This window comes from Vitis riparia, chromosome 12 (assembly GCF_004353265.1).
Source record: "Vitis riparia cultivar Riparia Gloire de Montpellier isolate 1030 chromosome 12, EGFV_Vit.rip_1.0, whole genome shotgun sequence".
Lineage (NCBI taxonomy): Eukaryota > Viridiplantae > Streptophyta > Magnoliopsida > Vitales > Vitaceae > Vitis > Vitis riparia.
The window spans coordinates 10,502,487-10,526,640 of NC_048442.1; the positions used below are offsets into that span (position 1 = coordinate 10,502,487).

The 24,154-nt window shown below is 31.9% G+C and overlaps 1 protein-coding gene across 2 annotated transcripts in view; it reads left to right on the forward strand.

Moving 5' to 3' along the window:
* Positions 1 to 1,058: 1,058 nt before the first annotated feature.
* Positions 1,059 to 24,154, forward strand: part of LOC117926490 — a 47,956-nt gene continuing 24,860 nt past the window's right edge. For both annotated transcript variants that reach the window (XM_034845591.1, XM_034845592.1), the window contains exons 1-7: positions 1,059 to 2,264; positions 3,884 to 3,989; positions 4,064 to 4,168; positions 4,247 to 4,375; positions 4,480 to 4,562; positions 12,070 to 12,166; positions 21,455 to 21,503. In XM_034845591.1, the coding sequence (XP_034701482.1) occupies positions 1,141 to 2,264; positions 3,884 to 3,989; positions 4,064 to 4,168; positions 4,247 to 4,375; positions 4,480 to 4,562; positions 12,070 to 12,166; positions 21,455 to 21,503 (1,693 nt within the window). In that variant the 5' untranslated portion in view covers positions 1,059 to 1,140. The remainder of the gene's footprint in view (positions 2,265 to 3,883; positions 3,990 to 4,063; positions 4,169 to 4,246; positions 4,376 to 4,479; positions 4,563 to 12,069; positions 12,167 to 21,454; positions 21,504 to 24,154) is intronic.

Sequence of the window (24,154 nt, forward strand, 5' to 3'; positions counted from 1 at the left end):
TTGAAAACACTAAATAAACTAGTTGGAACAAATCAAATTTAAGGGGGCATATTAGAAAGTAAATTTGAGTTATTGGAAGTTCCCAACAATTATATTTGATTTATTTTTAAAAATTCCGTTAGATTATTCGTAATTTGATTGGTAAATTTTAATTTTCATAGTTAAGTAATTGAGTTTTGAAAAGTTCTTATATTTATGTTTAGGGATTTCTATTATATTAGGCGTGAGTATCTATAAATATGAGGTTGTATGATAGTTGAAATAAAGTGTTTGAAGACACTTTTAATTTCTCTTAATATTTCTCCCTAGTTTGTATGTGTTTAGCCCTCATAGTCCAACAATCTAAAATAGTGTGAATGTTCGTCTTCTATCTCCATTCTTTAATGCCCTACATTATATCATGTATGTATATTTATGATGCATTTTAAGTTTTTCTTTCCTTCAATAAAAATAACAAAGTCTTTCTCTCTAAGAAATAGGTATATATTTCACAAGCATAAACCCTTTTTTGTTTATTTCTTATCCTTTCAATTCTTTTCTTGATACTTCCTCCAAACACACAAATTCCTCTTTCGGTGATGCTTCTCTTGTTTCTTCAAACATAAAAATTCCTTTCTTGAGATACAAGTTTCAAATAATCCATCATATATGGTTAAAAAATATTGTTGTTAAAAATATATGTGAGATGACTATAATCATGCATGTCAACAAAGCTCACAACCATCATATAATCTACAACCAATTCAAACATGCACATCTAGATAGAGAGCCTTTTGCTTGTTAGGAATTCAAGTAGAACCTTTTCTTTGATTATATATTTTTAATTTTAAGGTTGTTACTGTTTACGAGTTATGCAGTCAGGAGAAGAAATTTAAATTCATTGAGAAGCATGGCATGGCGTCCGTTACAAGGCTTTGGACAAAGTATGTATTCACATATAGCTCTCTTTGCTTTGGCTTTATGCTTTTTTCCTTTTCTTTTCCTTACTTAATTCCCCTCTTTTGATGCTTTTCCATTTCCTTGGATCACAAGAAATCCTTTGATTTGCAGAACAAAATCCTAATAATATGTAGGTGTGGATTATGAGATCAGTTGAAACAAAATCCCTAACAACAAAACCCTTATTGCGTAAATATCAGAATGTCTGCAGATGCTCTAGAGTTCCTGAAGAACAAATTCCTGGATGATTTGCGAGAAGCAGAAGACGAACACCTGCCTCATGAGATCCCTTTCCATTCTTCTTTTCAAGAAATTCGAAAACTTCTGCAAAACAGGAAGATAACACGTTCACAAGACTGTATGAAGGATTGTCTTAACCAACTAAACTTCACATTGGCCAACTGCATAATCTCCTTGGAGAACCGCAAAATGCAAAGAAAGAAAGATTCGTGGCTTGACCCCTGCCTTCTGCCAGCACTCCAGTTTAATTCTGAAACAAGAGGGAAGTTGCTTGCCATCAAGAAAAAGCTTCTGAGTACAAGTGACGAATCCCAAGCCAAGAGTTCCCTTCCTGCCCCAAGTTCATGGTCTTGCTCCTCATCCTTATCAATTGATCAAATTCCACCAGAAATTGATAAACAAGGCGAGGAGATAGAGCATTTGCTTGTGGACGCAAGTGACCGTGATAAAGGAATAACTAGGAAAATTGGAATCGTGGGGCCTGGGGGTTCGGGTAAGACCTTGGTAGCGAGGAAGATTTTTTCTATCCATGTGAATGATTATAGAATTTGGATCGACTTACCATTGAAAATGCGGGAAGGAGAGAAAGATTATAAGAACATTCTTGAAGCTATGTTGAAGCCGAACTCTGATGAGCAGCATAGAGGTATGAATTACAAAAATTACAGTGAAGAGAAACTACTGGAGGAAGTCTGCAAAGTATTGAGGAGTAGAAAGTATTTGATAGTGTTTGATGGAATTTATGATATAAACCTGGAATGGTACTCCAGGTTAGAGAAGAGATTAGGGTGGGATAATGAATCAAAACAAGACAGAAACGGCATCATCATCATCACCACCAGACTCCCCGGTGTGGCTAAGAGGATGGTAGGCTCCCAAAATTTATATCACATGCAGCCCATTTCCAATGAGGCTAATTGGAAGCTGCTTGCGTCTGTTCCTGTCGATGGTAAGGGAGTTCATCTCCCTGAACAGAACGGATTTCTGCTGAGAATGAAGAATGAAATTGAGGAAAAGTGTGATGGTCTCCCATTAGCTGGAATGACATTGGCAAACGTCATGGCTCAGTACATCATTGGAGAAGAGTAAGTATCTATACCTATATGTTAATATTTGGTTTTTGTTCATTTTGGTAACTTCATAATTCTTTAATTTCACATGCATATCCCCTGAGATACTGTGTAGATACCTATAAATTTATTTCATTTATTTTTTAGAGAATTTTTTTTAAAATAAATTTTATGTATGAAATATATATATGTATCTATAGGGATGCTAACTAATAAAATTTGAAACCGATGATGACTAGTATATTTACACTCATCCCAGTGGAAATGAATGAAATAAACCCTTCAATTTTATATAAAATATCAATCCCTTAGTAAAAATTGCCCTTTAGTTGTTTTTATGATCTATGAGTTGCTTTACAAAATAAGGTGTACATATAAATATTTTTCATGCATAATTAAATGTTTGTTATTCTTACAAAGTAGAAATAAATTTTTATTGGAGAAATTTGAACAACCATGTTATTTTGGGAATAAACTAAATTTTAAATTGAAAATCTACAATCTTTTAGATTATGAATTTGACTAGTTGAATTGATGGTTTATAAATAGTTTGGACAACATCTATCAAAACTAATTGATTTTAGCACTTGATAAATGTTGACTAGCCTTCAAGATTGACTATTGGTTGAATAAGGATATCATTGTTAAATAGATGAAAAAAATGACTAAAATACCCTTCAAGATTTGCATTGTCCATTTGAGCTATCTTAAATAACTTTTTAAATGTTTTTGTATTAAAAATTTAATTTATTTTTATTAAACTTTCTAAATAATGTACTCTAATTATCTTCAAATTTCTAGAATTAAATTTATTAAAAATTCCTAAAATGCTCTCAATCCTAATTAAGATTTTATACATAAATTAATTTTGCTAAATATATTATTCATAATTAACCTCAAAATATCACCAATTAGAATAATTTTATATTTTCAAGTAGTAAAAATAAAAATTACTTCCTAATTAATCTTGAATAATTTTTATTAAATGATTAAATTTAATTAACTTCAAATTTTACTAATTAAAATCATTAAATCTTACTGTTTATGGTTTGTTTTTTTAGTTTTCCTTGATTTTCTTTACGTAATTCCAAAAACAAACAAATTTTCAAATCAAACCCTATATTAAAAAGAAAAAAAAAGAATTCCCTATCTAATGTTGTCATATTTTACCTGATCTTATGTCATCATATCACTTCATTAATTGTAATTAAATTTCATCAAAGTTATTAATCTTATGTTATCACTAATTAAAATTACTAAATAATATTAAATAGTAATATTTTTTACTACTAATTTTAAATAATATTCCTATTCAAGCTTGAAACCAAGAAAAATTTTACTTTCTTTCATCATTTCCATTTTCAATATTTTGTTTTTCTTTTTCAAATTCTACTCATGAACATGGGCTAATATTTTTTTTCAAGTTCCATTTATTAATTAAATCATTCTCAATTTTGTTTTTCATTGAGTGCAACTCACCTCAAGTTAGGAAAAACTATATTGCATCTCAAGTGTTATGTATGTTGGTTTGAGACATTTGTGTTGTACAACTAGTATCTTCAATTCAGTTATTCAAAGATATTAGAATAAAAACCTTGCTGAATATTTTAAGACTAGTGTTGGTTACACTGCAGGTTTAACTTTGAAAAACTTGTATTGTTGATGATCAATCCCAAAGACAGCCCAAAGCTGGGGGAGGATTTGATTACATCACGTCGTAGCATCTTTCAACAATTTCTGGTAATCTTTCAAAGCATCCTCAACATTCATTTTTGGAACAGTTTGCTGACATTATGTTTACTTTCGATCTTAAGGTCTGTGATATTTCAGAAATTGCTTCCCATCAAACATTCGATGACTTTTATCAAGTTGTTAGCACTCCAAGATTAAACTTCTTACAGACGCCAGAAAGAATACTAGTAGGTTGGGTTATGAATAAGAAAGGTTTCAGTTTGATATCCGGTTGGTTTTTACTTAATTCATATGTCTCTCACCAGGTCTTTGGTGGGGATGCTACTGCTAATCGGGTCCTTGGAGCACTCTCTGACAGAGAAGGCCTTCCCCATCCACTAGTTGCCATGGTGCCTTTGGGAAATGAAGTCAACATTTCAGTTTCGCTTGGATGGGTAAAACAATAATTATTTCTTGATAAGTTTATATCTTGACCATATTTATATTATGTCTGAAAATATTTGCTTTGACTCTGAGTTAACTGCTTCTTAACCTAAAGGGAAAGCAAGTTACGGAGACAGATTATAAGCCAGAGATTTTGTTGCCCAAGTTGCAGAATGCTGATGAGATATTAATAGACAGGTAATTGAGATTGAATGTCACTAAGAGAATGTGCATTTTTCATGTTATTAACATTGTTTCCTTGGAATATATACAAGTTGATTGTTCTTAATATGATCAATTTTTTCATGCCATGAGTTACTTCAATGCCCAACCAACATCTAAGCAATATAGGAGAAGAAAAATGACAATACTTAATGGTGTATTCTTCACAAAAGCTGAGGGACCAGAGTGGCTCCTAGAAAAATCACTAAGCTTATCAATGTAGGAGAAGAAAAAGATCGTAGTACCTAAGTGAGCCAATGTAGGAGTCTGTGTGTAACTAAATATACAATTGGATTCATTCAATTTTATAGTAATTTGGATAGCTGATATTATCTCGAGTTTGATTCCTAGCAATGGGACAACCATTAGAAGTCTTTTAAATAAATGATATATTGCGTTGGCTGTAGTTTCAGCCTGAAAACAAAGGATGGATGCTGAAAGAAAATGGAAGAGTAACACCCGGAAACAGAGGAGTAAGAAACAGTCCACCAAAAAACAGAGGACCCTCACTTTGTATTTCTCTATTTTGTTGTTTTGTTGTATAGCGGCAGTTTACAAAACCAGATGCAAAGAGATTTAACTTGAGTGTATCTCTCCATGTGGAAGCACAACAACCACTCAAAACATAAAAACAAAAAACTAATTTTTACATGATACAACTCAAACACAGCATAGGCACATCATGTTAAATTCTTCCCCCTAATGTGATGTTCCCCTACACCCCAAAGCTTTCGGAAGTGAACAAGCTTCTCCAAAGGCAATGCTTTAGTGATGTTCCTCTACACCCAAAAGCTTTTGGAAGTGAACAAGCTTCGCCAAAGGCAATGCTTTAGTGAAGATATCAGTTAGCCGCTCCTTTGATTTACAATACATCAATTGAATCTAACCATTTGAAATTGCTTCTTTAATAAAATGGTACTTCACTGCAATATGCCTAGTCCTACTATGAAAAACATAGTTTTTTGCAATGACTATAGCAGATTTGTTGTCACAAAGTAGATATGTTGCTTCATTTTGTTTCTCCTTGTTGTCTTCTAAAATTCTACTCAACCATATGACTTGAGAAGTTGCCAATGAAGCTGAAATGTACTCTGCTTTAGCAAAGGATTGAGTCATAGAACCTTGCTTTTTTGAGACCCAAGATATTATATCCGAACCAAGGGAGAATACATAGCTTGATGCGCTTTTCATGTCATCAACACAGCCACCCCAGTCACTATCACAATGGCCAATTGGCTTCACTTCAATATTCTTGAAATATTTTATTTCAAGCTTTAACGTGCCCTGCAAGTATCTCATGACTTTTTTTGCTGCTCCAAGATGTAGATGACTAGGAGAGTGCATGAATCTAGAAAGCAAGCTTGCTACAAACATGATGTCTGGTCTTGTTACAATGAGATACAGGATATTTCCAACAAGACTTCTAAAGTGAGTTTTATCAACCATCTTTCCTCCATCTTCGTTTGCAACTTTTCATTCACAACTAAAGGAGTAGATATATAGGATTGCAACTAACCATGCCAAAATTTCTAAGGATATGTTCAACATACCTTTTTTAGCAAACAAACACTCCATCTTCTTCTTGATAGACTTTAATTCCCAAAAAATAACGAAACAATCCCATATCATCCATTTCATATTTTTTCATCATTTCTTTTCTCAAATTTTCAACCATCTTCTCATCATTTCTAGTAAAAATCAAATCATCAATATAGAGAAACAATAAGGATTTCAGAATTACCTTTGCTCTTCACATAGAGTGTAGGCTCCCTTTTGCTTCTAATGAAGCCATTTTCAATGAAGTAGTTGTCAATTTGAGTGTGCCGGGCATGGGGAGCTTGTTTCAAACCATATAAGGCTTTCTTCAACTTGTAAGCTTTGTTTTCTTCACCATCAACAACAAAGCCTTGAGGTTGTTCAACATAGATCTCTTTTTCCAACTTTCCATTCAAAAATACAGATTTTATGTCAAATTGGTACAACAACCAACCTTTTTAATGGAAATCAACATTCGGCTATTGTGAGTAGCCTTTTGAAACCAACCTAGCTTTAAGCCTTTAAACTCTACCATCAAAATGGCATTTCACCCCTAAAAATCCGCTTCACCCCAATGATTTCTTTGTCTTTGGCATTTCAACCAGTTGCCATGTTTGCTTTTTATTAATGACATCAATTTCATTTTCCATTGCTTTCTTCCAATCTTCATCTCTTATTACCTCTTCAAAACTTTGAGGTTCAACAATGCAAAACCTGCATCTCTCATAATAAACTCCTCATTTTTCTTGGAGTTGAGGATGGTAAAGATAAGCTTGAGTTGGAGAATCAGTTGAAGGAGATAATGGAACCAATCTTGGGGAGTCTTGAGGCAATGAAGTTGAGGTGCTATCATTTTCATTTTCAACAAGTGTTTTTGTTTGAAGTTCATCAATAAGAATTGCTTTTTTCTTAATTTTACCTTCTTACCAATTCCAAGTAGCTTTTTCATCAAAAATAACATCTTTGCTTATGATCAACTTGTTGGTTTTCAAATTATACAGCCTATAACCCTTTGATTATGAACTATAACCCATGAAGATGCACTTTTCACTTGCTTCATCTAGCTTACTCCTCCTTTCCTTTGATACTTGTGAACAACATAAGCACCCAAACACTCTGAAGTGTGTTATAAATGGCTTTTTTCTACCCCATGCTTCAATCGAATTTTTGTTCAATAAGGCTTTTGTTGGGCATCTATTCAAAAGATACACTACAATGTTTGATTCGTCCTTTCAACTACTCCGTTTTGTTGAGGAGTATATGCAATAGTAAGCTGTCTCTCAACCCTTTCATCATCATAAAAAATTACCACATTGGCTTGAAGTATATTACATTCCTCTATCACTTCTCAGTGTCTTTATGTAGCAACCACTTTGCTTTTCAAAGAAACTCTTGAATTTTTTAAAGATAGAGAATACTTCTTATTTTTGCTTCATGAAGAACACCCAAGTCATTCTTGTGAAATCATCAATAAAGAATACAAATTACTTGTTATTGCCTTGAGAAGGTGTAGACATAGGCCCATATATATTAGTGTGAATTAACTTCAATACCTTCTTTTCTCTCCAAGCAACTCCCTTTAGTAATGGTTGTCTATGATTCTTTCCAAGAGCATAACCTTCACATACTTCATTCTTTTCTTCAATGGTATTAGGCAATCCTTATACCATCTTCCTTTGACAGAGCATGTTCAAGCTTTTGAAGTTCAAGTGCCCAAATCTTCTATGCCACAACCAAGCTTTCAAAATCTTCCACTCTCAAAGCCACGTTTTCAACATATTTGAAGACAACTGGAAAGCTTCTTTTTTTCTCCATCTTTATTTTCTTCACTAACTTTCTTCTTTGTTCCTTATCATAAATGGTGCACTCATTTATTCAAAGTGAAGTTTGTACCCATGCTCTACTCGTTGTCCCACACTCAATAAATTTTGCTCCAAGGCTAGTATAAGAACTTCTCTGATGTAATTAGTTCCTACTTTAGTTTGGATGCCAACTGTGCCTTTTCTTTTAACATTCACTAAATCACCATTACCCATTTTGACTTGTGAGTTGATGGTTATATCTGTGTCAAGGAAAATATTTTTGTTGTTAGTTATGTGGTTTGTGCAACCACTATTAAGGAACCACACTTTATTCTTTTGCTCTACAACACTTTGACAAGCATAAAACATGTTTTCATCAGCTCTTTTTTCTCAACACGGCTTGCTTGTTGATTGTTCTTAAATCTAAAATCTTTTTTAACATGCCTATATCTTTTACAATTGAAGAATTAAGGCTTCCCTTTGAATTAACAATCTTTCTCAATATGACTGTTTTTTTTTTATATATATAAATATTACACTTTGGGAGTGATAAGCCTTCTTTGTTAGTGAACTTTCTTGCATGCTCTACCTTTTCTATCTCTTCTTCTTACTCTTCCCCGTTTAGTTCTACCACCTTTAGATGAATCACTTTTATTTTCATTGCTTGTATATTTCCTTTCAACATTTCTAGAGTTAATGCTTAATTTAGATTGGAATGCACTTTCAACTAATTTTTCAAAAGGCCTCAACAATCTCTATTCATAAGTTTTTAAAGACCCAATTAGCTCTTGTACACTGAGCAGTGAGGGATTTTTTGTTTCTTCAACCACAACCACCATTGGGTCATATTTATTAGGTAGTCTGATAAAAAGTTTCTCAACAATTCTTCTGTCACTAATTTCTTCGCCATATGACTTCATCTAATTCACTAACTCTATAAACCTAGAAGAGAACTCATTTAGAGTTTCATTCTCCTCCAAACTGAGTTCTTCCATCTTCTTATAACTCCTATTGAAGAATGTCCTAGTCTTCTTTAGCTTTTGAAAGTCTCATAATTCTTTTGAAGATGCTTTTACCAACACCTTGTTGAATAAATAAGGGAGCTTTTGCATCCATTTATTTCAACTCTTTCAACTAATCTTTTTCAATCGGAGTTAGTAGAGTCACATTTTCAGGTTCATCAAAACCATTTTCAACCAAATCCTAAACATCTTGAGACATCAATAATTAATGTTTTCATTTTTATGCACCAAAAACCATAATTTTCTCTTTCAAATAATGGAATAGAAGAGGGTTGAGAACTCATACTTTATAACACTTGTGCTGGCCATTCATCTACTCTTCAAATCCTTGGTCCTACTACTTCAAGATTGAGGGTTTCTAACTATAAAATCTGTTTGCATAGAAACAACGCCACTTGCTCTTCATTTTCTCTTTCCTTGTTTGCCTTCAGATTTTTCTGCTTCAATGACCACCAATTCAACTATATTATGGATTTGGATTTGGGTCATCAAATGAAAAGAAACCCTAGTATCTTCCCTCTCCAAAATAATGGAAATTTCTTAAAATTCCATACACAAGAGGCATGTTGTAAGAAATAAGAGGGCTTGAAAAGAATAGTATTATATGTCAGGGAGACACCTTGAAATCTAGGAACAAGAAGCTAGAAACAACAAGGTAGTTCGAAGATTAGATTAAGAGGTAGATTCATGAAATGGGTGGCTTTGATACTAGTTCTGTTAGCTGTAGTTTCACCCTAAAAAACAAAGGATGGATACTGAAAGAAAATGGAATAGTAACACTTGGAAACAGATGAGTAAAAAACAATCAACCAAAAAACAAAGAACCCGTTTATTTTATTTTCTCACTTTGTATTTCTCTATTCTGTTGTTTTGTTGTACAGTGGGCAGTTTACAAAACTAGATGCAAAGCAATTCAACTTAAGAGTAAATCTCTCCCAATGGAAGCATAACAACCACTCAAAACATAAAAACAAAAAACTAATTTTTAGATAAATACAACCCAAACATAGCATATGCACATTATGTTACATATTGGAGTAACTTGAATAGAAAAATGATCACATGACACTCTCCAATCAAAATAAGGTTTGAAAGTAGGAGTTAGGGCTTGGAACCTACTTTGATACCATGCTAGAAGAAAAGGTTTTTTCTCTTTGCTTTCATTTTTTTTTTTCACATTTTGAGCACAATAAATTGGAGTAGCAGACATTATATGCTGCCCCCAATGCCAACCTTAATACTCAAATCACAACAATACAACACTCATAGCTAATCTTCATAAGCTACTAGGTGGCACCTTACTTGTCTTTCCCCCATTTTTTTGGTTGGAGAGGTTCATATACTGAAATGAGTCATAATATGAACCTTGATGAGCCAATTGTTAGTCCTTAACATCTGCCCCCATCAATGTAAGGCTATTTTGGAAACAAATTATGGGATATTAACAAATGACTCTTAATGTACCATGTTGAAGGCATTGTATATGGATCTAATGTTTTCATGTTAGTGCATCAACATTCTTTAAAAATTTTGAAGTAACCTAGTTAATAAAAAACTTTTTGGGTGTTGTATGTGGAGATGATATTTATGGTGTATCCTTTAATTTTGAGCTTATTTACCAATTTAATTACCTAAAGTAGGCCCTAAAGAGCTTTATATTTTCTTTATTACATAAGAAAACGCTTCAAATAGAAAAAAAAAAATTTGAGGTTTAAAAGCTCTAGCAAAAGAGCATAGGACTAGATGTTTTGGCAAAAGAATATGGTAGTGTCAAATAGGACCTTATATGCATTGAAGGTGCTTGGTCTTGATATGGGATTGTGGAACCATTTTGAAATTTCTTAATCTAAAGCTCTTATGGTTTATGCATGCCATTTTGCCTTTACTTTGAATACCTATAAAGCATATTAGCTTTGTTTCAATTAGAAAAAAAAAATGCTAGTCTAGTGCTAAATTTACAACAATCAGAAATGATATTTGAACTTTTTATCACAATCTTAAATATCGTCGACTACAAAAAAAAAAAAAAAGAACTTAAGTAAAAGAAGGGTGGATGCATCATACGAGAAAATGCTAACTGAAGGTCATGTTGACTTCAATATATAGTATGTGTAAGCAATGACTTTAGGCTACCAAAAAAACTCCTATTTCAGGACTAGTCAAGTGGATACAAAAAAACTCATCTTGTATCAATAGTAAAGTTATCTCACACACACAAAACACAACACATACATACCATTCAAATTTATAAAAAAATAAAATAAAATAAAATGGGAGTAATTTTTAGAATTCTTAAACTATGTTTGGTTCCTAGAAAGTTTGAAGGAAAATGCAAGGAAAAGAAAATAGAGAGGAAGGAAAAAATAAATGAAATTAAAATAGATTTAAAGTCAATAAATTATTTTGATATATTACTTCAAACTTTTTTCATTTATTTAATTCTTCTATATAAAGATTAAATAATTTAAAAATATAGAAATTTCTTAATAATTTTAATTATAGTTGACTTTCTTTCCTATGTTCTATAGCAAAACCAAACATAAGAATATCATTTTCTTTAGCATTTTTTTTCTTTTCCTGGGATTTTCTAGGAGTCAGACATAGCTAAAATGTGTTGAAAATATCAATAAACTGCAATACTATTCTTGCAAAAAAACTTATATGAAATGCAAAAGAAGCTCTCTCTCTCACACACACACTCACAAGTTGTATGAAGATTTATAGGCATAAAGCAATAGTGTTCAGAATTCTTAAAATATGTAGAAAATATCAAGAAACTGCAACATTTCTTTCTAAATGCCTATGAAATGAAAATTTTTCTCTCTCCTATTTGTGCACTACACACAATAAGCAGATTTATAGAAACATGAAAAAAATTTAAGTAATAATTTTGAGAATTCTTAAAACTATTCAACTTGGTTGTAAATGATATGCTTATATCATATGTCCCATATTCTTTATTCAAACATGCATGTCCCTTGTTTTCATATGAGCTATTGGTGATTATGTTTTCCCATAACTTAGTTACAAAAAATTATGTTTAGAAAGTTATCATCATTAACAACTTCATTTCATGTTATTAATTAGTAACTATGTTGCTAATGTAGTTGGGTCTATTCACAGTTGGAAAGTTGTAATGAGGATTGCAATTCCAGATGGACTTAAGCTACCAAATACTGTTCATATTAAACAACTTTCTGAAAAAGAGATTCTGTTCAAGGTAATATTTTTCATATTGAATTTCTTTTTAATTTTATAAATAAATTGATGCTTTGTAGATCAAGAACAATTTTGTGCACAAAAAAAATACTTAAACATTTAATATTAAAATAAGCATATGAATTTTTTTAAAGTTGGAATTCTGAATTTCCAGCGAATTAGTTCTAATTAGTGATACTTGCCAGAATTTAGCTATTAAGATTTTTTTTTTAATTCAAGAATAATATTCACAAGTGTTAGGTAAATATAATAAAATAAATAATATTATAAATACCTTATTATAGAATGTGTGAATCTTATGCTTAAATTATAACCTCTTTCATAGTAGAGACTTGTCTTTAAGAAACTACTAGAGTTTCTTGATGTTTCCATTCTCTAAATCCTAGTCTAAGATGGATTTATTTCGATGACGGGAGGGAGAAATTAAGATAACATATGAGTCTGTAACAAGGAACCACATGTGGCTTAGTCATGTATTTGCAAGTCACCAACAAAGAGATAAGTGATACTACATTATTTGAATGGGGAGAGATTTACCTTCTTATTAGGTTGGTTAAATCTAGAAACATATTTTGAATTTTAACTTTTATAAAATAGTCGGATAAATAACTTTTGATATGAAGATAAAATTAAATAATAGAATTTTCATTCTACCTAATATATATTCACCCTTAAATATTATACAAGTTCTATTCAATAAAATTTAAAATATTGATACATTTATACTTGTTCTTATCATGATTTGATTTGATAATAATAAAGATAAAAAATAAAATATTATTAAGATTTTCATTTCATATATATATATATATATATATATATATATATATATATATATATTTCAATGCAACTTAAATTATATATTTATGATGTCATGTAGACAGTAATTTCTACTATGGTTGAACAATCGACTTGACCAATGAACTGTGACTGAGTAACATTTCCAGTTTAATGACTAGTTCAATTATGAAAATATTGCATAAAACTACTTCAAGATATTACACATGGTGGAAGCAACTAAGTGTAGAAGCAGAAGTTGAACCCAACATTTATGGAATCTTTAAGCTATTCAACTAAAAACTTAATTAAGTTGATTAGTCATCATGTGATGTTGACATAGTTAATCAACTATTAACAATATGGAAATGCCACTTGTGCCTCTATGCCTTTGGAACTTATTCTGCATTTGAACCATCCATGTCTCTAGTAAACAATATATTCTTATGCCAAAACTAAACATAATCAAACCATGTTGCTGCCATCAATGTGCTCTATTGACTAGGCATTATGAAGCTCCCAAATATATATGCATTTTCACATTCTTGCATATATAGTATCATTCATGTGTTCACAAACTTAGATGCACTTGTTCCATGCTAGCTTCATGGCAAGTCTAGTGGTGGTTACTCTAGTCCTCTCTCAAATTACATTGGGAGAATGGCATGTCTAGTTAGTCGATCTTTGTTTCCTCCTCTATGAGCTTTTTAAGTCATTCATTGACACAGGAGTGTCCCATTATATAATCTAACTCCTAGTTAAAAAAGTGTTCCAACTCCTTACTTTAATCATGTATGTAAGGGATGCAAAAACTACTTTTGAATAGGTATATTTGGTATTAGGATAGTGAAAATTCCTATGCATACTATATATTGCATTAACTGTCTTTGAGTTAAGATTCAAATGCATTTTACAGAACTTCATTTGCAGTTCTAGAGATGAAGTTATGTTCAGTTTTTCATAGAAAAGTCAAATCATTAAATGCTACTCGAGAATTGGAGAAGTTCTACTTCTTAGGTATATTATAGTAGAATTTGTGATTTGAGTGAGACTTTATAACTTACCTAGAAAATATTTATGGAAATTGTTCATGCTTGGGGGGTTGTTCTAAGTTATGACAATTGGAAGTCAAATAGGGAGAAGTTGATGGATGAGAGGTAAAGGCTTTGTAGAAAAAAAAATGGTAGATGTTATGAACAGAGGATTGCTTCCTTGCTTTATATCCCTTGTGAACTACTTTGGGTGGTGATTGAATCTATATTCCATAGTTTTTTCTTTTTTGGTAGTGAGTTTGTATTTTCCCTCTTATCTATGTAGTTCTTTTCTTTTTCCATCCATCCTAGTGTCATTAGTGTCAAAGCAGGTTCTAAGTTCTCATGGTTTGTTATCTTCATCGCACATAAAATGTTGAATAACATCCTGCTCATGAAAGGGTTGTTCATGACATTGAGGTGGAAGAATTAAGGAGACAAGTGTGACAACTACAATAATTTTTAGAATGTTGTGAGGCTGTTAGGCATAATGAATCCAATCGTAATATAGAGGATGAGGCTCCTAGCAATAAAGATAAAAACATTAATCCTTTTCATAAAGACCTAAGCTAATATTCGAGAGAAGTCTCTCCTCCTCATTGTGTACAAAGGAATCACAATATTCTAAGAGACTTTGATATTAAAGTTGATATCCTAGAATTCAAAGGCATAATGAAGCCAGGTGAGCTTATTGATTGGCTTCATATCATGGAAAAGGTGTTTAACTACAAAGAAGCTTCAGAGGTTCATAGGGTAAATTTTGTTGCTATCAAATTGAGAAAGTATGCCTCTTTATTGGCAAGAGAAGAATTATGACTTCACAAAAGATGAAAAGGGAACTCAAGAGTAAATATTTGCTAGACAATTATTGGCAAGATGTTTTCCTTAAGTTTCTCAACTTCAAATAAAAGGAGTTGCATGTAGAACATTGATTGATTAATTTTTCATCGTTTATCGCATCAAAACAAAATTTATAACCTAATTCAACTATGCTAAAGTAACTCTTACTTGATCAAAAAGGGTTTTTAGCCAAAGTTACGATAGTATAACAGTCTTAGGTGTCGTCCATTAGGGTGGATTATTTCCAGTGATTAAGGCTTGAATGGGGAAGAAAGAAATAATTGTGATCAAGTAAAATTGTATTGGCAATTCATAATGAAAATTCAAAATAACAATGACTTCAAATTGAAAAGAACAATAAAATGTAAAATAAAAGGAAATTAATAAGGAAAATAAACTCTTGAAGTTAGGATTTTCTAGAAAACAAAATCTATGGTGAATAGATGTTCAGATCTATTTTTCATCAAGTTAGATTGAAAACCTAAATTCTCATCTAAACTGATTTTAGATTTAGCTATAAGTCTATACCTAATTTCTCTTCAAATTAGGTCATTTAATCCAAGAGATCAATTTAAACTATATATTCAATTCATCTTAAATCATCTTCCAATGATTCATACAATGCAACTATGCAATCTCATTAAATATAGCTTTAATAATTTAATGAATCTACCTAGTTTGCAATGTAATAGTCATTCAAGATAATTTGAAGAAAAAAATTCCTAAATTTCAATTGATCAATCAATTAAATCAAATTACCTTTGCAATTAAAACTCATTTCTCTAATTCACCATAATTCTTGCCTTTAAATCCTTCTTCCTTCGAGAAAAACAAGATTTAGCGACTCATGCTTGGAGATTTGGTCTCATAAGGCATGTTTGGCTAGTGAGAAAATGAGGGAAAATGAAAGAAAATAGGAAATTCTATTAAGAGAAAGAGTTTGTAGAAAAATCTACAATCCAAAGTATCCAAAAGTTTTTTAATGAGAGATTCAAGTTCCTATTTATATGCCAAGGTCAAGTGGACACTTGGCATCATCTAAAGGGTCATCTGGAACCTTCTCCCTTCAACAATCTAAAGTTTAGCATCAAAATAAGCATTCCACATGTTTGTGTGAAACCAATTGAGCAATAGGAGCAACAACTTTCTGGACCATTTTGCATGGTTGTGCAAAATTTTTGCATGTTCATGCGAAATCAACTTACACATCCTCCTCAACCTCCAGTACAAATTCCGCTTCCAATCTAATTCGTACAATCATGCGAATCTACAACATTTGGTTTTTGAGCTCCTCTTTGTCAATTCTTCAATTTTCTTCTTTTGACTCTAAGTTAGCTACCTCCAATAAGCTCCAAATCCCGGTCCAAACCAATTGCATCGCTTCTTCTATTATGCATTTGGATCATCATCAACATTATTTGTTCTCTTAATTTGATTCATCTCTTTTATCACCAATATATCAAAATCATACCTTGAAATGACTCTAAAACTTCATAAAGCTTGTTAGTAACTCTTACAAGGGTAACAACTTATTAATTGAGTGTTTTAGGCTTAATTACTACTCAAAAGATGTAAAATTCATGAGAATTATTATCTAAAATATGCTCTTTTTGAGTAGTAATCAAACATATAGCAAAGTTTCACCATCTTATGATGAAATGTGATCTTATTGACCTAAAGAATAAACCATAGCTTGTTTTCTTAGATGTTTGAAGCCTAAAATTAGTAGTGCTATCCAATTACAACCTTATTAGAAGATAATGTGTGCAAACTTGCTCTTAATGTAGAAAAACAACAAAAGGAAGTAAAGAGTAGCGAGTTTCGGCTTATGCCACAAGATGGTCCATTTAGCTAGGACATATCTCTAATGCAAAGGCTAATCCAATTATGAAAACCACATCTAAAATAGCTTTGAAGGGTGACGATGGATTTGGTTATAATCGATTGTAGAGCTTGTTGAAAGCTAATTCTTGTCAATGTTTTAAGTGTCATAGATATAAACATATAGATTTAGAATGTTCCAATCACATAATTCTCACCCTAGTGGAGGAAGAAAATGATAAAGAGAGTGAAGTTGATGTCCAAGGTAGCTTTGAAACCCAAATAGAAGAAGAAGAAGTCATGTATGAAAATCAAGAAGAATCTCTTGTAATTCAAAGAAGTTCAAGTGTTGTTCATGAAGAAGGGGTGGATTAACTACAAAAAAAAAATATTTTTGACACCAGATGCACTTCCAAAGGGCAAGGTCTATAATGTCATCATTAATAAAGGCAACTTTGTGAATGAGGTGTCTACTAAAATGGTGGAGAAACTAGGCTTCAAAATAGAGAAGCACTCTTGCCGTTAGAAATTGTCTTGGCTTCTAAAAGGAAGTGAAATTAATCTAGATAAGAATTATCTTATTTCTTTCTCTATTGGACAAAATTATACATATGAAATATGGTATGATGTTGCTATGGATGCTTGTCATCTACTTCTTGGGTGTCTTTACAAATATAATAGGAAAACCATTCATGGTGGATACAAGAACACTTACTATTTTGTCAAGGATGGGATTAAAATTGTTTTAGGTCCTTATAATTTGGAGGAGCTCCTAAACTTTCTAAAAAAGGCAAGGGGGCGCGGCTGGGATGAATAATGCACTCACTAAAACTAAATGTAAAAAAGAATTGATAAAAGAAAATCTTGACTATATTGACCTACCCATCATTATGCAACAACTTCTTGAACAATTCCAAGATGTAATCCTAAAGGAGATTCTATTTAGTCTTCCACCTTTAAGGGACATTCACCACCACATTATCTTGTTCTAGGTGTTGTCTTTCCAATTAAATTAGTGGCATAAAAAATGAGCCTTAGAGCATGATGAGTTGAAATGATAAGTTGAAGAATTACTAACTAAAGGATTAGTAAGGGAAAGTATGAGTCCATGTATAGTACCTGCTATTCTTGTGCAAAAAAAAATGGAACTTGGTGTATGTGTGTTGATAGTAGAGTTGTAAATAAGATAGTTTTTAACTATCATTTTCTCATTCCACGTCTTGATGATCTTCTTGATCAACTTTATAGTGTTACAATCTTATCTAAGATTGTTTTGTGAAGCAATTATAATCAGATTCGAATGTGACCCAAAGATGAATGCAAAATAAAATTCAAGATCAAAGATGGACTTTATGAATGGATGATTTTGTTGTTTGGTCATTCCAATGCTCTAAGTAACTTCATGCTACATTTGAATCATATTATAAAACCTTCCATGGAAAAAAAAAATTTATGTACTTTGATGATATTCTAGTGTATAGCGAATAGGAAATGCAACACATTGAACATCTTCATCAAATTTTTATCAAGTTGAGAAGCCAAAAGCTCTATGCCAACCTAAAAAGGTGTAGATTGTTTATTGATAGACTTGTCTTTTTAGGATATATGGTCTTTAAAGATGGAATCAAGATGGATCCTTATAAGGTGGAAGCAATTTTAAATGGGTCGACACCTAAGGCACTTCATGACATTCAAAGCTTCTATGGTTTGGCTTCTTTTTACCAAAGGTTTATCAAGGGATTCAGTTCTATTGTTGTTTCTATCACTAAATGCTTAAAGGGAGATATTTTCAAGTGTACAAATGAAGCAACAAGAGTCTTGAAGTTGTGAAGAAAAAAGTATTTAAAGCACATGCTTTTCACTTCCATATTTTACTAAATTATTTGAAGTAAAGTGTGATGCTTCTAATATGGCTAGGGGTGTTGTACTTAGTCAAGAAGGTAAACCAATTGCTTTCTCTAGTGAGAAATTAAATTAATCCTAAATGAAGTATTCAACATATGACAAGGAGTTGTATGTCATTTTTCAAGCGTTGGATCAATGGAGCCAAAATCTCCTTCCTAAGCCATTTTTCTTGTATTCAAACCATGAAACATTAAAGCTCATTAATAGTCAATAAAAGCTTAATAGCAAGCATGCTTCTTGGGTTGAGTTTCTTTAAGCTTTCAGATTTACAATCAAGCATAAGTTTGGTAATCAAAACTTAGTGGTTGATGTTTCAAGCCAAAAACACTCATTATGTGCAATGGAGGTGCAAACTATAGGTTTTGAAGTGATAAAAGAGTTTTATAAGGATAACCCTTATTTTGATCAAATTTGGGAAGAGTGAAAGAAAGGATCTTATGGTTAGTTTGTATTGTAAGATGACTTCTTTTTAAGACTAATAGATTATGCATACATTCCTTAGTGTTATCTAAGAGAGTATGTGTCGAAAAAGCTCATGGAAGTGGGATTAGTGGTTGCTCTAGGAGAGACAACTCTTGTTATTGTTCAATAACATTCTTATTAGCCAAAAATAGGAAAAGAGGTTGAGATGCATGTAAAAAGATACAAAATATGCCCTATAACCAAAATTCACAACCAAAACACTGGTTTATACACTCCACTTCTAGTGTCTAAGGCTCCTTAGGAGGATGTTAGCATGGATTTTGTTGTAGGTTTGCTAAGAACTCAAAGAAACAATGATTCTGTCTTAGTGGTTGTTAAATGATTCTCTAATATGGTTCATTTTATTCCATCCAAGAAGACTTTAGATGAAACTCATATAACTAATTTGTATATTCAAGAGATTGTGAAACTTCATGGCATTTCAAAAACCATTGTTTTTATCAAGATACGAAGTTCTTAAGTTATTTCTTGTGTACCCTCTAGAAGAAGCTAGAACAAGTCTAAATTTTAGCATGTCTCACCATTCCCAAACAAATGGTCAAACTGATGCGACTAATTGAAGATTAGGAAATATTTTAAGAAGTTACATGGGTAAGAAAATTTGACAATGGATCTTAATTTGGCTCCAATTTAATTTTCTTCCAATTGATCCCCTAATTAAACAACAAGCTACATTCTCTTTAAAGTGGTATGTTGTCAAAAATCCCATAACTCCAATGGACTTAGATCCACTTCCAGCTACTGATCATGTTAGTAAGAATTTTGAAGAAAGAGCTAAGAGTATCAAAAAGCTACATGAACAAGTTCAAAACATAATTATCAAGCAAAATGAGAGGCACAAGAAGAATGCTGATAGAAAAAGGAAGAGTCATGGAGTTTAAAGTAGATGATATGGTTTAAGTTAATCTTTGAAAGAACATTATCCACTTACAAAGTTTCTAAACTTTAACCTAAGGTAGATGGCTCATTTAAGGTAATTCAATAGGTTAATGAAAATGCTTAGAAGATTGATTTTCCTAACAGCTATGGTGTTTCAACAGCTTTCAATGTTTCTGATTTTTATCCTTACCATGTTGAAAAAATGACCTAGACTTGAGGACAAGTCTTCTCCAACAAAGAGAACTTGACACAAGAGTGTCCCATTTTATAATCGAACACCTAATTAAAAAAGAGCTCTAACTCTTTATTTTAAGCATATGAGATGAAAGAGAAGTAGAAACTGCTTTTAAAAAGGTATATTTGAGGTAAATATGGTACTAGGATAATGAAAATTCTTATGCATACTATATACCAATTTAAAGGTATTTGAGTTAGGATTCAAACACATTTTAAGGGACTTCATTTCTAAAAGGGAAGTGATGTTCAATTCTCCACATAAAGGTCCAATTGTCTAGTGCTACTCAAGAATTGGAAAAGTTCTACTTCTTAAGCATATTACAGTAGAATTTATGATCTGAGTGAGACTTTATAACTTACCTATAAAATATAGTTGTGTAAATTGTTCATTCTTAGAGGACTGTTCCAAGTTATGGCGATTGGAAATCAAAGATAGAAAAGATGATGGATGAGGGACAGTGACTTTGGAGAAAAAAATGGTAGATTTTGTGAACAGAGGATTGCTTCCTTGCTTTATATCCCTTGTGAACTACTTTGGGTAGTGATTGAATCTGTATCCCTTAGTGTTTTCTTCTTAGGTGGTGAGCTTGTATTTTCCTTCCTATCTATTTAGTTTTTTCTTCTTCTTTTTTTCTCATCTATGTTGGTGTTATTCATATGACTCTTATGCTTGTTATGGTTTTTCATTATTTCATGAAGTGCAATCCATATGTTTTCTAATATAGCATGTTTAGCTTACACGTAAATTTATTGATAGGTTTTATAAACCCTTTTAAAAATACCATTTCCAAGCTAATATAAATCTATTATAACAATTAAAAAACATATTTCAATGGATAAAAACAATTTTCATGTCATTTTATGCCTATTATTATATGATATATATCTATGTGCGTGTATGTGCATAGTGCATGCATGCACTTCATATGCAATTGGTTGTATTTCAATAGTAAGTATATTTTTACACAAATGTGAGCATTCTTTTGAGCAAAGACTAATATAGGATTAAACTTACTTCATCTATTATTATAGCCAAAAGTCTCATCTATTTTATGAGTCATGCATATGTAAGAGAGACTATGACTTATGTTTTAGTTACGTTAAGAATTTGTTGTAAACATATTCTTTAGTCTCTTGATGTGACAAACTAATATATCTTTTTTGAATGAGTAACATCAATAAGGATTGATTTCTTCTTAATTATCTATAATTCAAAAATATAATTAATAAGAAATGAACAATACTTGAATTAATTCTTGAAATGGATGAGAATTAATTGTTAAGTTAATACCATTTCCTTAATGTCATTATGTTAGGGAGGTGACAAAGAACTTCATGCAAGATTTTGGAACTATTTTATCATAGGTAATACCTTCGATTTGATTTATTTATTTATTTGTTTTTTTGTCTAAAGTCATACAATCTATTTCAAGATTCATAATAACAGTTCTTTTTTTTTCTTTTTTCTTTTTATGAAACCAATGAATTTTTATTGCTTTTTTTAGATTTTATCCATTTTTCTTTTTCTATAAAAATCAAGATAAAAGAAAGAATAAAAAAAACCTTGGAATGGCGATGGGTCCTTTCATGTTGAGTTTTTGTTGTATTGAGGTATGATAATCTTTGATATTATCCATAGAAAATGTTTAAAAATTAATAGGTTGGAATTTTTATATGAGGATTTGTGTAAGACATTATCTTGCTTGTATGACATGTAGAACCTTTATAGAAGTTTATTATTTCACTTTTGTTGGGATAACACCTAGATCATATGTGCATGCAAAATATGTCTTAAGGATATCTAGATTTATGCAACAGATGCAAAATAGATATTAAAACTTTAAATCTAGAGTTTAAATGCTCTACCTATGATCCAGATGTTCCTATATCAATTCTAGTAGATGAAGAGACTAGTGTCACTAATCTTAAAAACCAATAGGTCTTCCACCCAATTAGTCTCTTTCCTGGATCCAGCACGTGAGAATGTGGAACCCTCTTTAGATGAGGTGAAGGCTAGGTACCTCTTTGGACAACTAAATGTTTAGAGTGTCGAAGTCCTAAATCCCTAAGAGGGTTTATATAGGTTTCCTCATGGGTTTAAGTAACTTGAGCCCATCTTAGAGTTAGGTCACTTAATTCAACCCACTAAGTTCTAATTAATGTATTAGGATTGTTAGACTAGAATAAATTAATTAGCTCAATCTAGATAGATCACTCATAAGTTCTTGTGTAACCTTACATTTTTACTTATGCACACATATGAATAAGGAACCCAAATGTCTCTCAATAGATACGTCACTAAGGAACATGAGCTTAAACAAGAACCACTAGGACCTATAGGAAAATACAAACCCCTAAGAACATAAGAATCCAATTTGAAGTTGACTCAACATCCTATTAGAGGGAGTCAACTACACTTTAGTATCCTGGGCTATTACAACGAGATATAAACTCAGTTCCATGACCTACTATCCACTAAAAGCAAACTTCTAATAAACTAATGTCTACAATCTAATGAAGTGGATGCTATCAGCCTCTCAAGGTTACCTCTCTAACCCTTGAGTCTCTAATCCTCCTATTATGTGATCAACTAACATACTCTAGTTTTCCAAGAGCATAAGTCTAATTCCAATTAAGGAATTACTATGAGCATAGATTTCCTTATCACATATCCTTAGGATCACCCAAGGGGACACACTATCCCAAACACATGAGATATGATGATGCCTTTATTGAGAATACTTGTTGCTTCCTACCTTAATCAATAGTGACCCAATCTGTAAGAAATATATGAGTACCTTAGGGTCTCATCCATTGGTCAAAGCCATTGGCTCAATATTCTGTCAAGGTTGAGAGCCCATGCAATATATTAGTGCACTTATAATAGGAAATCCATCTCGATCACCAAGACAAAATCATCCCTCCAATTAGGAGGTCATGCACTATAATCTTTAATAGATTGCTTAAATCCATGAACCCGTGATGGACTACTTACACCTATGGAACCCATGACTTGGATCTTTTGTGCAACTCTTAATGCACCCAAGTCATTTACAATGCAAGTGATACATGTAGAATGCTCAAACAACTATTAATGCAATTAAGGATAGAAATGGGAACTAAAAACCATAATAAATAAATTTATTAATGAAAACTTATTTTGTTACATCATATGTTGAATGACATGTCCTAGGAGCTACTGACATGGAGCTGAATAGATTGAAGTGGAAGTAGTCAAATAAGTTCATCATGTGGAAGATTTACCTATTCCTTAGGAAGTATTTTTTGGTTTGTTTCTATTCTTTAGGAAGTATCTATAGGTAGCAGGTTTGTTGCTATTTTTTATGTTCTTTTGTTTTAAGCTAGCTATATAAATAAGTGCTTTGAAGCTTAATAAAATATATCACTTCAGATTCCTCAATGTTCTGTTGCTTCTTGAGAGTTTCTACACTTTGTTTCTATCAAAACCCACAAATTGGTATCAGAGCCAGGTTCTTGAGCAACCTGTGAGGTGAGTGAACCTATACACCACCATCTACCCTATCCAAAGCGATATCTAGAATGACCTCAGAAGCTTCACTGAGTGCACTGGCCACCTCCAGTGTTTGATGGAATAAATTATCAAGTATCGGTTGTCTGTATATAAGCCTACCTTGATGCTAGTGATATGTGGGAAGTTTTTAGTGATGAATATGAAGTTCTTCCCCTGTCCGACAATCCAACTATGGCTCAGATAAAACTACACAATGAGAGGAGGTAAAGGAAATCAAAGGCAAAAACTAGTCTATTTGTAGTTGTCTCATCTACAATTTTCACCAGAATCATGACACTGAAGACAGCAAATGAAATATGGAACTTCCTGAAGAAGGAATATGAAGGAAATGAATGAGTCAAAGGTATGCAAGTGCTAAACCTTATTAGAGAATTTGAGATGCAAAGGATGAAAGAAACAGAAACAATCAAGGATTACTCGACAGACTTCTTAGTATTGTTAACAAAGTAAGACTTCTTGGTAC